The 16,725-nt window shown below is 34.6% G+C and overlaps 2 protein-coding genes across 2 annotated transcripts; both read right to left on the reverse strand.

Annotated features, from left to right (window-relative positions):
* Positions 1-3,470: 3,470 nt before the first annotated feature.
* Positions 3,471-7,058, reverse strand: LOC136259354 (uncharacterized). Its single transcript, XM_066052849.1, has 2 exons — positions 4,636-7,058; positions 3,471-3,609 (listed from the first exon to the last, which is right to left on the reverse strand). The coding sequence occupies exons 1-2, from the start codon at positions 7,056-7,058 to the stop codon at positions 3,528-3,530; spliced, it is 2,505 nt and encodes an 834-aa protein (XP_065908921.1). The 3' UTR covers positions 3,471-3,527.
* Positions 7,059-7,087: 29 nt separating this feature from the next.
* LOC136259355 (probable outer membrane protein pmp6) lies at positions 7,088-9,605 on the reverse strand. The gene is made up of 2 exons (XM_066052850.1): positions 7,154-9,605; positions 7,088-7,095 (listed from the first exon to the last, which is right to left on the reverse strand). The coding sequence occupies exons 1-2, from the start codon at positions 9,603-9,605 to the stop codon at positions 7,088-7,090; spliced, it is 2,460 nt and encodes an 819-aa protein (XP_065908922.1).
* Between the last annotated feature and the right edge of the window lie 7,120 nt (positions 9,606-16,725).

A 16,725-nucleotide genomic window follows, 5' to 3' on the forward strand; every position in this document is an offset into this window, starting at 1 on the left:
TCATCAAAGCAACTGATTTACAGTAATCTTGAATGAAGAGAGTCTAGTACCACAAAAGACCAAAATACTCTTATAAATCAGCTAGAAATTTCTAATGGAGCTAGTAAGGATCATGGGTTAAAATAAAGAGTTTGTGAACAATGACAGGTGAGAGTAAGAAGTGTTTCAATTCAATCATAAAAGAGTTTACATATCATTAAATAACTAAATTCATGATCTTTCAGTCGTGTTAACAAAACATATACATATGCCTGCTTTTGTAGAATGTACCCCACTTAATAAACATTATTGTGTTCAAAAGTAATGACAGAATTTCTTTTAAATGAGATATTTGAATGCTGTGCAGAATATACAGCTCCACCTTGTTGTATTGTTACTGTACGTTACATTAGAGTTACCACCAAATGTTAGCACACTTTTATCAAATAATTACAAAGCTCCACCTTGTTGCATTGCTGTGTTGCTTGTGAAAATAGCACAACAAGTTTCATTAAATGTTACACTAGTATTGCTAACAGAATGTATTGCTCCACCATGTTGCCTGGCTATATTGTTGTTAAAATGTGTTGTGGATACACAACACATTTTAACAACAATATAGCCAGGCAACATGGTGGAGTTATACATTCTGTGGCAACAGAATGTATAACCATGGCAACAGAATGTATAACCATGGCAACAGAATGTATAACCATGGCAACATAATATAGCCATGGTTATCTTATATCCTGTTTATCTGGTTTACAGGATATAAGATAACACTTATATCCTGTAAACCAGATATAAGTGTTATCTTTTGAGAAAATGGCCCCTCCACTCAATGAAGCTGTGTTATTTAAAAAGTAAACCATGGAATTTTCTTTAAATACAATTCCTAGCAATGTTGAATAATATATGGCTCCACCATCTATGGCTAATAAACATTACATTCAATTTGGTATTGCCTTGAAATACCAGTTCATGAGGGCTATTTATATTATACTACTCCACCTTTTCCTGCACTGTTATTATAAAACATCACTGTAGAGTTCCCTGTAAAATTGGCATGACCATGCATGGTATGTATAAGTGTAACACTCCTCCTTTGCTTGTGGCTCTATTACCAGTAAATGTTACTGTTGCATTTCCACTATATAGCATGGTAGAGTTTTCATGAGATACAACTACAGCTCCTCCAAATTTTAGCACTATTGTTACTAAAATAATGTCACTATTGTGCTGTTATGAAATTTGATGGCAGCAACAAATGCAATACTGCTCCTCCAATATTTCCAGCTCTATTGTTATGAAATGCCACAGTTGAACTTCCATAAAATGTAATGTTGGGATAATATGTAATTATTGCTGCTTCCATACCTGTGGCACTGTTTCCAGCAAATGTTACTGTTGAGTTTCCACTAAACTATATGATAACATGTTCATGCGCATGTACAGCTCCTCCATGTATAGAACACTGTTGTTACTAAATGTCACTGCTGAGATTCCATGAAACAGGATAAATTGCCTATATTTTTTCCCCCAGCAATTCTAGATCTAACACTATTGATATGAAATGTCACAGTTGAACTTTCATGAAATGCAATGGTGAAGTTAAATACAAATATTGCTCCTCCCCATCTTGTGGCACTGTTTCCAGTGAGTGTTAGCTACTGTTGAGTTTCCACCAAACACAAAGCTGATCATGCAGTGCATATACTGCTCCTCCTGAATCTGTGGTACTATTAAGACGTATTAAAAGTTACTTTGGAGCTTCCAATGATAGAGATCATACAGTAGTGGATGTATTAACAAATGCTGCTCCTCCTCTTTCAGCTCTGTTACTATTTTATTTTACAACTGATTTATCTTCAAATGAGATTAATGACATTGCTGAGTTATTTTGTAAACATCCATTCATTGTGAAGAACATTTTGGAATAGATTTGATATATGGCTCCACCATTAGTGCTGAGTGAATTGCTACCGAAGCTCATGTCATCAAATTTGATATTATAATTACTACAGTATATTCCTCCACCAGCGGTGGCTCTGTTATCCTTGAATGACAAACTGTTATTGAGAATTAGACTGGTGTGTGAAATGTAAATGGGCACTCCTTGGTTTAGAATAAGTATGGAATTTTGTAGTAAAGAATGATGGCTATTGGTGTTAATGTTTGAATTCTCAATGTAAACAACACTCGAAACAACACTTTCAGCTGGCCCATTTAAAGTAAAATTACATTGTTAATTACCAACTGTACTTGAGTACTTTGTTCAGGGATAGATGCATAGTAAATAGCTGCTCCATGACCATTGTGGCATTTTTTTTGTGTAAACCGACAATTATTAATGTACACATTTCCTGACACTTCTGACAGTACAACAGTTTGTGCTGTTGAATGATGAAATGAACAAGTTTGAATTAAAATGTTGGATAAATTGTAAAACTCCATTCCTGGATAGAATGAGTCATTAGAACCACACCTCTCCCAGTTGATACCTTCTATAATGAAATTATTACAAGAGACAAACTTTATCCCTCTAACACCATTACAATTCACTGTGGGGTTTCCTTGTCCAACTATTGTAACATTTTCAAGATTTTCTAAGACCATAACTGAAGACAACACAACATCGCATACCAATGTAGCAATACTATTGCTAGTAACACTAGAGAATGCATGACCAGTTGAATGAAAAAGGTGATTTCCAACTATGCAACATGGAGGTGCATTCTTATTTGTAAGCTTGTCTGAATTGCTAGTTGTACTGCTAATGACTCCTTTAGTAGCTATTTCTTAACAGCAGGTTCAATATTCAAGCACTTAATAAAATTCTTGTTACCATCATGAACACTCATATACACTGCTACAACACAACAACACAATGCTGTATTTATAGTCAATGAAAACCCAGAAACCTTAGTTATACGTATTAACAGTCAGCAAAAACCATAGACTTAATAATGGTATTGCTTTTGTTTATGGTTGTAGTTATTACCATGACAGTAATTAATTTTAACAATACACACAGCCATATATGTGACCCAGTGATTTAGTCCACCTCTAGATATCCAAATTCTTTTCACCACTTTGTATCACCAAACTGATTCTAACATAATAGATGTACACCTGCCTAAATGTGTACTCCCTTTCCACGCTCCTAATGCCACCTATGCAATAGGTAATATATTTCAGGTTTGTCCCAAAGTGGCACAGAGTCCATTTCAAAAGCCAGAAATACTCTCATAATAGTAAGAGCAGTTGACATAGTTACGATGCATAGCATTTAAACACTCTAATACAACAGTCAGCATAATTACACACAGTAATTAATAGAGCAGTCACACCATAGTTTATTGCATCATTTTTAGTCATGTTCAAACACAAAAGGTGTAATCAATAATAAATGTTAAATTTTCAACAGTATTACAAATCTAATACATGTTATATGGATATATGTAACTACAGTATAATACAAGTTTACCAAACAGTAAAAGTGTGTATGCATGATTGTATAATTGTTACTGTCATTGTTATTGGATACATCAGTCTTCTATCTGATCCATCACCTCCATGAAAGACTCCCGGAAGCGAGTAACATCAATATCGTCACTTGAATTTGAAGGACTGTTACATATAAACAACAACATAATTTACCATAATTTTTATACATTGTAGTATAATTTCTGTAGTGAATTTAAGCTCACTAGTAATATTGTACCTTGAAATAAGCAGTTCAAAATTTTGTTACCAAACTACAAGTTCATTTTGCAAGTATTATTGCAAGTTTTTGCAATTATTTGCAAGAATTAATCATGAACAGTTATATTTTAAAAGGTGTTAAATACATGCAAGGATTAAAGTCACGAAGAACTTAAAAATTATAACACCATAGCACTGAAAATGAGGAAGATTATCTATTACTTAAACAAATGATGCAATATGTGATGTAATGTGATGTAATGTGATGTAATGTGACAACAAAATAATTTATCATAATTATACATGCATTTATGAGCATTAAAGTCACTACAGAAGTACATACTAACATGTACTGTAGTATATACTTCAGTAGTGACTTTAATGCTCATAAATGCAGACTAAATATAGCACATTATTGTACCTTCTAAATAAAACTACAGGTTCATTCATACAACCAATAGTATCTAATAAAAAGAGGAGGTAGTACTCTTGTTGTACTTCTGATCAATGACATATTGTGGTACGTAGTAAGAATTATGTATAATGAGTATATTGACATGGGATGGCCACCATTGAGGCAGTAAAAGCAGCTGCTTTACATGAAGAGAGTCCAGTACTTCAAAAGACCGAGACATTCTTATTAAACAACTAGAAAATTCTAATGAAGCTGTCACACTGCTTTTGACTTTATAGGGCAGTTGTATAGATTTCTGGCACCTCTCTTAGAGAATTAATAATGAGATGTTTAGTGGAGGAGAGTTAGTGAACAATGACAAGTGAGAGTAAGAATTGTTTCAATTCAAGCATAAGGGACCAAATAAATATGAAGGTCATTCATGATCTTTCAGTTGTGTTAACAAAACATGTTCCTACTTTTATAGAGTGTACACCTGCATGTTTATAAATAACTCTAAAACAAGTTAGTAACCTTGACAACCAGTGTATACTCACATTTCACAGATGATGGCATTCTTCCTCATATTATCATCAACAACAATACCAATATCACCACTTGGTACCTCATTGTTATCTTTAGTGGTAGCAGCTGGTTCAGTCTTAAAATGTGCAGTGATCTTTGTAGTAATAATATTTATAGTGTCTTTGTGTACTATCAGTTCCAGAGCAATGAAGAAAATCAATGGAAAGAACATTACAATAATAATAGTAGCTGTTGATAATTGTTGGCTAACATTGTCAGCAAGTGGTATCAGTGTAGCCAGTATCACAAATCGTAAGATCAACCCATCAAAAATGTTCAGTATTTTGTGCTTATAAGGTCTTAATATTATCACTAAAACAGCCAGTATCACACTTGTACAGATTAGTAAAAACTGGGAGAGATAATTGTTGGATGGATTTGCAATGATTATCACAATAATAACAAGTCGACAAATCATATAATAAGCTGCAAAGCAACGATACTTGTCTTTGTAACATCCTTGAAACTGATCCAGTAATGGCTTCATTCTAGTAAAATTGATTTTCTTGTTAAGGAGTGGTTCTAGAAGGAGTACAAGTGGTAGACCAATCACAATCACTAGTGTACATAACACTGCTACAATAAAATATGGTAGATGACGACCATGACAGTACTCTATGTCAGGTGACAGGTAAGTGTAAACCTTACCCACATTATGAAATGTCAGTGATCTCAATAACAGTAATGAAGTTGTGGCTACAGAAGTATACGATAAGAGCAAGAGATAACAGACAGTGCGAATGATACCTCTACTAATAAATGATGAAAACTTGTAAGATAATCTTGCTGATTGACAGATTATTGCTATGATGATGGAGACAGCTAGTGGATGTGTATAATGAATGAATTGTTGGTCAATTCCATTCATATTGTGTACTAAACAAAGTCGCCCTAAAAATTGTGGAGTGATCTTTACTAAGCTGGACAAAGTGGTAACAGTTTCAAGCAGTCCTTTTAATTCATATAAATTTTGACCCGTTAAAATATCTAGTATACTGTAATAGTATGTAATAGCATACAAATAACCAATCCCAACATGATAGTATGTCATAATAAACACCAGTATAACTATGACTATCCAGTATATCATTGATAATGTGACTACCAATACTGTCTGTCCTGTGGTACACTTGTCAACACTTACACATTCTACAGAATCAAACGAGAGAGTATAGCCTTCTTCACAACTACCACAAGCAGTACCAGATCTTTGTGAACTACACTGATTCATTCTTGCTGGAAAGAGTTGATAAAATCCTTTAGTGTCTTCACAACAAGTAAAGTTACAGTAATTGTTGGGACAAACTGTCACTGTTGATTTATCATCAACTACTCCAAACCAATAGCTTCTCCTGATAAATGATGAACTATCAGAACAAGTTATTATATCATTATCATCGTAGCATACACACCTTTGTACATGTGGTGTGTCATCATAATAAAAACCAGGGTGACATGGTGATAGTTCAGTTATTAATTGTATGGAAATGTCAGATTGGCTACCAGAATGGGAAGTAAGATCCATCGAAAAGTTTGTTCGACCAGAAATTTTAGATCCTTTTACACTAATTCCTTGTAACCCATTACATGACATTAACACACTATTTGATCCATTAATGGTGTGATCTTCATCATTACTATCCACTATAAATTGTGTTTCAACAACAGGTTGATCATAATAGTCCAGTACACAGCCACGGTTGATAATATTTTGACCAAGCATTATATTCTTTATGAAATATATTCCACAATTAGTGACATCATGATCAATGCACACAGCTGGTTTGTGTAGTATTAGTTTTCTGGGAGGAGAGTAAATCTGCCCAGCCAGTTGGTTGTTTTCTACAATCTCCTTATAAACACCAATAATGCTTCTATTCAAGCAGTTATCATCACATGATGCTGGTATATCCAGGTAAACAGAGTCACCTATCAGTGCTGTATTGCCGGTAAAGTTAATACCTGTAGTGTTTAATAACATCTTACTGTATGCATTATCTCTTAGTTCACTATATATAGCTCCACCATATCGATTAGCAATATTATTACTGAATGTGATAGAAGAACCATAATCAAAAGTTGTAGTAAAGTTATTGCTAATGTACATAGCTCCTCCATTTCTTATTGCTCTGTTATTGTTAAACATTACAACAGAATTATTTGCAAACTTCAGGATGGATTGTGAAATACAGACAGCCCCGCCATGTTCAGCAGTATTGCTTGTAAATATCACTGGAATGTTTCCTTCTAGTGTAACATCAGAGTGATGATCACAATACATTGCTCCACCATACCGAATAGCACTATTTTCAATAAACATTACTTCAGAATATTGTTTTATTGCAATGTTGCAGTGGTGATAAGAATGCAACACTCCACCACCACTTTCTGCCATGTTGTGAAGAAAAAGAACATTGCTGCTTCCTACAAAACTGACATTGGTATTGTCATGTACATATATAGCTCCACCATGTTGCATGGCTGTGTTACTTTTGAAGGTCACATTGGAATCATCTTGAAATGTTAAAGCAGCTTTCAAAAACAAGCATAAAGCTCCTCCTTGTTGCATGGCTGTATTGCTTGTAAATGTAATAGAAGAGTTTCTACTAAAGTATAAAGTAGTATTAACAGAATGAATAGCTCCACCATCTTGTCTGACCATGTTGTGGAAAAATGACACTTTACAATTTTCTTCAAAGGTAATAGGGTTATTATGGAAGCTGTAAAGAGCTCCCCCACTTAATATAACACAATTATGCTGAAATGTAATAACAGAACTTCCTTTAAATGAGATGTTTGATAGTTGAGCAGAATAGACAGCTCCACCTTGTTGTAATGCTGTATTGTTACTGTACGTCACATTAGAGTTACCACCAAATGTTATGACACTTTCATCAAATAAATATAAAGCTCCACCTTGTTGCATGGCTGTGTTGCTTGTGAAAATAGCAGAACACGTTTTATTGAATGTTATCCTAGTATTCCTTACAGAATATACAGCTCCACCATGTTGCTTGGCTATGTTGTTGTTGAAATATGTTTTGGATGCTCCTGTAAACCAGATATTAGAGTCATCTTGTGATAATATGGCACCTCCACTCAGTGAAGCTGTGTTATTGCAAAACTGAACAATAGAAGTTTCTGTAAATATGATCCCAGATAAAGTAGAATAATATACTGCTCCACCATATCTTGCACTGTTATTATAAAACATTGCTGTTATGTTTCCAGTAAAATTGATATGACCATAGTTTAAATACACTGCTCCCCCATATGTGGCGCCATTATCAGTGAATGTTACTGTTGAATTTTCGGCAAATGACATGGTAGTAATACTGTTAGCAAAGATAGCTCCTCCATAATTGATAGCACTGTTGTTATTAAATTTTGCTCTTGAAATTCCATGAACTGTAATTTCAGAATATAATGCATACACTGCTCCTCCCAATCCTGTGGCACTATTACCAGTGAATATTACTGTTGAGTTGTCATCACATGACATGACAGAATTCCAAGTTGAGACAGCTCCGCCATTATCAGCAGTGTTGTTGCTAAATGTAACTGTTGTGCTTCCATGAAATAATAGGATACTAGGAACAAGGTCACATATTTTTCTGACATGTGCTGTTGTTTTACTTAAATTATGTTTTGCTACTGTATAATTATGACATGGTACCTCGTCATTATAAACATAGATAGCTCCACCATTTGAAGCACTATTGCTATGAAATATTGCTGTTGAGTGTCCATGAACCGCGATGCTAGAATTACGTGCATAGACTGCCCCTCCCAAATGTGTGGCACTATTACCAGTGAATATTACTGTGGAGTATCCATTGATGTAGATAGGGGACTTCTTAACATGTACTGCTCCTCTCCTAGCTCTGTTATTAGTAAATGTGACTGTTGATTCATCTTCAAATGAAATGAATGACATTCCTTTGGAAAATATGGCACCACCATTCTTGACTGCTGAGTTGTTTGTAAATGTCACTGCTGCATTCAATGTGAAAAACATTTTTGAATAAATTTGCCAAATAGCTCCACCAGTAGAGCTGACAAAATTATTGTAGAAACTCACATTACACTTGTCATCAAATTTGATAATAGAATTGCTACTGTAAATTCCTCCACCAGCAGCGGCTCTGTTATCCTTGAATGACACACTGTTATTGAGAATTAGACTGGTGTGTGAAATGTAAATGGGTACTCCTTGGTTCAGGATAAGTGTGGAATTTTGTAGTAAAGAATGATGGCTATTAGTGTTACTGTTTGAATTCGCAATGTAGACAACACTTTCAGCTGGTCCATTTAAAGTAAAATTACAATTGTTAATTACCAACTGTACCTGAGTACTTTGTTCAGGGCTAGATGTATAGTAAATAGCTGCTCCATGACCATTGTGGTATTCATTGTGTGTAAACTGACAATTATTAATGTACACATTTCCTGACACTTCTGACAACACAACAGCTTGTCCTGTTGATTGATGAAATGAACATGATTGAATTAAAACATTTAAAGAATTGTAAAACTCCATCCCTGGGTAGGATGACTCCTTAGAACCACACCTCTCCCAGTTGACACCTTCAACAATGATATTATTACAAGAAACAATCTTTACTGCTCCAACACCATTACAATTCACTGTGGGGCTTCCTTGTCCAATTATTGTTATGTTTTCAAGATTCTCTAGTGTCACGATTGAAGACAACACAACATCACTTGCCACTGTAACAATAGAATTGCTAGTAACATTAGAGAGTGTATGAACAATTGAATGAATAGGGTGATCTCCAGCTATGCAACATGGAGGTGCATTCCTGACCATTTGTTTGCCTGTGTTGCTAGCAGTATAATCATTTTCATTGTTAATGGCCCCTTCAATACTTCTTAACAGCTGGGTTAACATAAGAATGCTTATGATCCTTGTTATCATCATGGCTACTCGTACATTCAATGCTAAGATACTATACGTGCTTCATTTATAGCTAACAAAATCAATAAACTTTACCAAATTGATGGCCAACAAAACCAAAATGTACAGTATTGTTTTACACTCATGGTTGGCATTGTACCATAACAAAAACCTTTAACTTAACAACACTTCCTTAGTAAGTTTACATACTAAAGATGTACATGTTTTAGTGACTCGATTTTTGGAGATTTGGTTACATACAGTCATACATTACATTGTTTAAACTAGTCTCAAATTATTTACAAGACAAAAATTCATTTTTAGATTGCTACATTTAAGTAAGCATTATTGTGATGGAAGCAATAGAAAAATAGCAGAGAAAACTATTGGATAGGTTACAGATTTGCCACAAAGCTGCTATTTTCTTTGGTTGACTGTGTGTGTAAAGCATTGTCAAGGCCACTCTTATCCAATGCGCAAAAATTTTAATGCCAGTATCATCAGTCTAAAAGCATTTCCCAATAATTTTGGCAATAGCCATCAGAAATACTTTACACAAGTCAAGCAGTAGCTACTTTGCCAATCCAATGAAGTTTAACCGTATATTCTTCTGGTATCATACATAACAATGGTGGAATCACCTATACCTTCCCACTTAAACCACCACTCTGTTAATGGCCAATATAAACAGTCTTGCAATAATTATTACATCTGTTTTTTTTGTAGCTATTTTCTTCTTGTTGTATGGATTTGTTATGTAGTAGTAGTAACATGAGCATTTGTGATGTGCCTGAAATATATGCACTCACACTGCACCCTTGTGCTCATGTGTATATTTCAGGAAAATCACTCATGCCCATGTTACAAATATATTCTACTAATATATGTTACAACTATTATAATAGTAGCTATTTTTCTATGTATTTATTATGTAGTTAACCCCCACCACTGGTAGGATACTGTAGATGACAAAAATATTCTACAAGTGTAATGTGGTTTAATTTGCTCTATCCCACATTTTGAAGCTCTTAGCTGCACAACATTACAATTTTAAAATTGAGGTGTTGATAGCAATATGTTATGACATGCCATCTATCTCACACATTGAAGCATTTGACTTCATAAACAGAGTGAACAATGAAGCTAATACAACTTGGTTTTGTATGTTCTCAGTTTTTGTTGTGCTAGATATATAAGTTTCCTTTAATCATTTTTGTAAGAAAGAGCTGCTGTAGCTGATTGCTGGAGTCCTGAGAAAGCTGTTTCACATTTAGCCACACAATTACAATGTTATTAGTAGTAGTCAAAACTGTTTACATGAGTAGGGAACACAGAAACCTTTGCATAATATCAGTGTTGTACGTATGTGCACGTCTCTAACTTCTGATTGCCATTAAACGGATGTGGAGTCCTGTGCCATTTTTTCTATGATTGTGTGCAAATATATGAACTGACTATAGGGTATATATTTGTTCATATTTAAAAGCCAGATACATTGCAGCTCATGATCAAGTTATATTATGCAGTTTTCTTGGCACAACTAATTTGTATTCAACACACTTTGAAAGATAACAGCTATACAGGGTAGTTAGAAGCATTTGAAATCATGATAGTTTAAATTTGAAAACTGAAAACAGTTGAAACTTCATAATTATGTTATATAATAAACCTCACTTAGTGCAAACCCTTTCAAAAATCCACCTCTTGTGATATTGACCATCTCAGAGCTCAAATTGAGGGTATATATACACTGGAGTTATACCTTTTGTTAGCTACTTGGCAAGTTGCAGCAATTTAAAAAAAATGCTCATTGAACAGATTATTCTGCAGTTATAATAACACAGGTGAAAAAGTGAGAGCTATCTCAAACTATCCCAACAGTGAGAATACAGGACCTGGTCCCAGATCAATTTACTCTAATAGGACAGTCAAGTAAAGTACATGCATACTTTACTGTTATAGAACAGTAATAATTTTCAAGATAGTCTGTTGTCATATTATCTAGCTACTAACCTCCAGCATCCAAGGGCTACAAGTGAGACTACTAGTAGGGAATACATGTGACCTAATTTTGGAAAACCATCCTTTTGGGCACATACAAAAATTACATTAAAATTCAATAGAAAATTGCAGCATTTAAATTTTTTTTTTCTGATAAAGCAACTATTAAACTTTCTTGCTGTGAAGTTTTCACACCCAAAGCTTCTTTCTGCTAGGAGATATGGATGATTTTATCAGACCGTGTAGTGATTTTACAATATGGATGATTTTATCAGACCGTGTAGTGATTTCACAATGTGTGGGACACCAATTAACTTACAAATGGGGTGATTTTTTTCAGGTGATGTAATGGTTAAAACTAAGTATTTAGACAGCGATATATTTTATTTATTGAAGAAAAGGATCAGCAATACTTGATTTAACTATCAGTAGTCTCCTTATAGATTTTTTTAGACAGTAGGAATGGAATTATTTGTAAACAAAGTGATTTGTCCCTATTTGTCACACTTAATCACTCACAAAATTCAATGCATTACTATGAAAAGTTACTTTGTAAAGTATTAGACACTATATTGACCCTTCAAGATATTAAGCTGGAATTTTGACACAAGATACTGCAGATATTCATCCAGTGTCTCATTTTAGCTACAAAAGAGAAAATTGACCAATGGGCCAAAAAGGATGGCTTTCCGAAATTGGGTCACATATATGCATGTACATAATCTTTGCTTTGGGCTTGTACAGAACTGATGACTTAAAACTCTGATGGTTAAAATTACAATCCTTAAAGTGTTGGCTAATTTACCCCCACCCCCACCTCATGACTTAGTAAAGAGATAGTCCAGTGTTCAAATTGTAAAATAGCGTGAAGGTGTATACCAATTTCTCAGTATGAAGATCAGGGGGGGGGGACTGTATATTCATTTAGTTAGAACAGCACAATTAAGTGGGAATTTGGATCTTTGCCTATATGCAAAATGATGTTCAGTACAGAGTAAATTAAGGAAATTCCAAACAGAAATATGGTCTCAGGTCTATGGCACAGCACCAAATCATTCTTAGGACCTACATAAGGTGATTGTAATAATGAGGTCACACCTTATGCAGTAGTCAAGTTGGAAACTGAGCTATTGACATGAGTCACTATATGTCTTTGTAAAGAGATACTCTTAGTTAAGTGGTGAAGAGGTGGCTGCCATAATTGAGTTTTTACTGGTAGTTTCGAGTTCTTCTATTTCAGTTTTTCATTTCACTTTTATGTTTCTGCTTACCACTCACATAACAGCAACAAGGTATAGTGGTACATCATCATCATCACTTACTTCTGGATCAACTATGTAATCACAGACAAACAGACAAGCATCCTTTTTCCTTTGAATAGATTTTTAGAGTTGTGTGCAAAACCATAATAGTTAATTGTTGCTGTGGTTTTTAATTTCCATGACAATTCCAAATTAATAGTTTCAGCTACTGCATGCAGTCAAATTAAAACACGTTACACTGACTAACTTATTTGATTTGGCAAACTAACCACTGAATAATGGTTAGAACCACAATATCCCCTTGATACAATGAGAAAGTTTTTGATTGTGGGTTCCAGTATATTAACAACAGAGCCAAAGATCTCAATTTCAGGTATGTATTATTTTTAAATTGTTTATGATAGTGCATTTAATATAATTATTGGTATATATGTGATATTGAAATATTGTCCAGTTGGGTAAGTGAGACTGAGATACTGTAGTAGCTAACATGGACTATGATTAAATTGAGGTGTCTCTATATACAAGGTTTATTATAATGACGCTTTAAAACAGGAATGTGGTTGTATAGCTAAGATAATTTTATGTAAATAAATAGTGTTAAGACTAAACTTTGCACATGTTGCCAGTTATGTCTTCTTTATTTATTTGTTTATTTATTATTGTTTTATGGCAAATATGTCAAGGGTTTGCAAGCAACTGGCACTGCTTGCAGTCCAAACTTCATGTAGCTACCAAGGATATTGAAAATATACACAGTCTACATGTTGAACATCCTCCACAACCTGTGGTGTAATGTTTGTATAATAGAACTCATACATTGTAAAACAACTTTATGGCAATGTTTTATCACTGAACTAGTATGGCTTATATAAATTGTATCTAGTGTATGATATATCATTATGAGCTAATCCATTATTTGTGTATGTGACAATATATGTCCATAAATTGAGAAAATATAAATTTATTATTGTCAAACAGAGCATGCCAAAGTACGTATATACGTACCAGGACACATGAAACTGAAAATACATGTGGATCCGATGTATAATTGTAAGTAGCTAGGCATACAGTATATCTCAGCAGATTATCCATTAAGTTACATTGCACTGAGTAATCAACAGTTCACCATATCACATTTATTTCATGCAGCTTTGAGAGTAGCAGTATGTATTATCCTTGAAAGAAAACTGAGGAAACCATCTCAGTGTTGTTTCTGGTACTGATAATGAACAGTTATACTGTCTACATGTTGGATACTGGAGTGGTCATATTATAAAGGGTGGAGTAATTGTATTTTCCATCTCGTATCTTGAGCAAGAAGAACAGTTGATCCATTTGTTTACCTAGCTACTAATCCACAAAAAAGAGAATCCCAGCCTGTAATGATCATCAAAGCTATAGCTACACAATTATATGGAAGCTGAGTATAAAAATATGTGACCTGATTTTGGAAAACCAGTCTTAATGTCACATTTGAAATACAAAGAAATCCACACTTATATGCGTCACCACTAAAGCACTTATGCACCTGATAAAATATTTCACAGAATTTATTGCAATTCAGGTTACTGACTAGTGATTCTAATCACTGTAAAGGTTTGCAATGCCTCATTTAATTATAAATATCCCAGTTGTAAAATGTGACATTAAGGCTGATTTTCCAAAATCTTATATGTGCTATTTAATCATGCATAGGATATATTAGCTAACATGCCTGTGCACTCTGCCAAGTTTACAGCCACTGGTCCTAGTGATACCTTTGTGATTTGAATTCATTCTGGTCGGAAAATACTGAGTGCCATGATTACTTGACTGGTTTGAATACTATTAATAGAGTGCAATGGTTACATGGCTTACATCGTTATCAGTGATATACTGGATGGTCGATAGATAGATAGATAGATAGATAGAGAGATAGATAGATAGATAGATAGATAGATAGATAGATAGATAGATAGATAGATAGATAGATAGATAGATAGATAGATAGATAGATAGATAGATAGATAGATAGATAGATAGATAGATAGATAGATAGATAGATAGATAGATAGATAGATAGATAGATAGATAGATACTTTGGTATTAACAATGCGGGAGTACAGGTTACTTGTTTCTATCTGATCTCTTGAATTCTCTTCGGGTGACTGCTCTATTAGGATGACTGCATGCTCTATTAGAGTATCTCGATCTCGCACTAGCTACACCAAGTTGGATTTCGTGTTATAACTCCGTGGTATTTAAGTCTGATTCTTCTACACCATTGAAGAACTCCATCTGTACAGCAATTTTCAAAGCATTACGCCAAGCGGTTTACCTGGTAGGCGTGGCAAGCAGTCGTTTTTTATTAGCTAATCTTGATTGCGTAATTGTTACACACTGTTTGTTTTTTCGTTGTATCTTCCTGGTTTTTAGCTCGATTTTTTTCAAACCACAAAAGGTTTGAGGTTCAATAGCTAACCTATTCATCCACCGATTTTCAGCTTCTTCCCATACGCGGTTTACCCTGTAGGCGTGACAACATATTGGTGTTATTTTTCGTAAATAATCGCTCATAACTCTTTGCCTGTTTATCGTATTCCAGCCAAAGTTGGTACAGAGATGCGCCTTTATACCCCCCTTCTGTGTGCCAAATTTCAAGGCGATCGGATATGGCGTTCGCGTTTTATAGCAGTTTTTGTAAGTGTGCGAAAAGAGGAAGAAAAATAAGAAGAAAAACGAAGAAACTAAACCAATTTTTGAAGTCGCATATCTCGGGAACGCTTGAAGCGATTTCGCTCAAATTTGGAATGTGGAGTGCTGAAGGTTGTGGGAGTGTCCACAGCAAACATCGTCTTGTTTCATCAAGGCAGCACAGAGCTACGGAGGTGCGAAAATTGCGTTTTCTTTCTTCCTGTCAATATACTCACGGGTGTTACGCGCCGGCTTCTTGGGCCGCACGACACACTACCGTGTGTCTTGATGTGACTGGGCCTGCAAAAATAGGGCATATGGGCACATGCTTTTGCCTACTTTTTAATATTTTCATCACTCATAACTTTTTGTACCATTATGCTATATAGCAATGCAATTTTCTGCTCTTGTTAAGCATTGAATTGGCTTTATGATGCAAGTTACAGAATGCAAATATTCTGTTGCAGTATTGAGATATGACCTGTAGAGTGACGTAGTATAGTATGTGCCCACATGCCCTGGCAGGCCAGGTCACATATATTATTTAGCACTTGTTTGTTTTATCTTAAGGTCAGCCTGCATGAAAATCATCAGAAACAATGAAAAAGGCTGAGGCATCATCTTATTTTGCAATGGAAATCCTATATGACGGGATTTTTAGTCACGCGACCACTTTTTTGATATTTACATATGTTAACATTGTACTGATAGTGACTGCTGCAAACTTTCCACTAACAAATTAGCACTTGTTTGCTTTATATTAAAGGTAAATCTGTGTGAAATCTCCAGAAACAACAAAATGAAACACCTGCCTATTTTGAGTGGAAACCCTACCTAATAGTGAAGTTGGTATAGGCTTAATATAGTACAAAATGCTAATGCTTAAAAAAGATCCCATAGTTGCACTTAATCCCACAATTAATTCACAAAAAGATCCCACAATTGCACAATTGCATGCCTCGAACTCACCCCAAAACTTACCTTCATACAGTCATCATTATGTTTAACAGGAAAACATCAGGTTAGCGTTAGGGTTAGGGATGAGTTCAGCTTTGGTTTATTCTTCACTGGTATGGGTTAGACTATATAGTATTTTATATTTGTAATGTTTAAATAGTTCAAAAACAAGAGGATTAGCCAGCAAGCACCGGTGGTACAGTGGTAGAGTGTTGGTACTCCAAACCTGGATGTGTGAGTTTGAGCCT

The sequence above is a fragment of the Dysidea avara genome, chromosome 6 (genome assembly GCF_963678975.1).
Source record: "Dysidea avara chromosome 6, odDysAvar1.4, whole genome shotgun sequence".
Taxonomy (NCBI): domain Eukaryota; kingdom Metazoa; phylum Porifera; class Demospongiae; order Dictyoceratida; family Dysideidae; genus Dysidea; species Dysidea avara.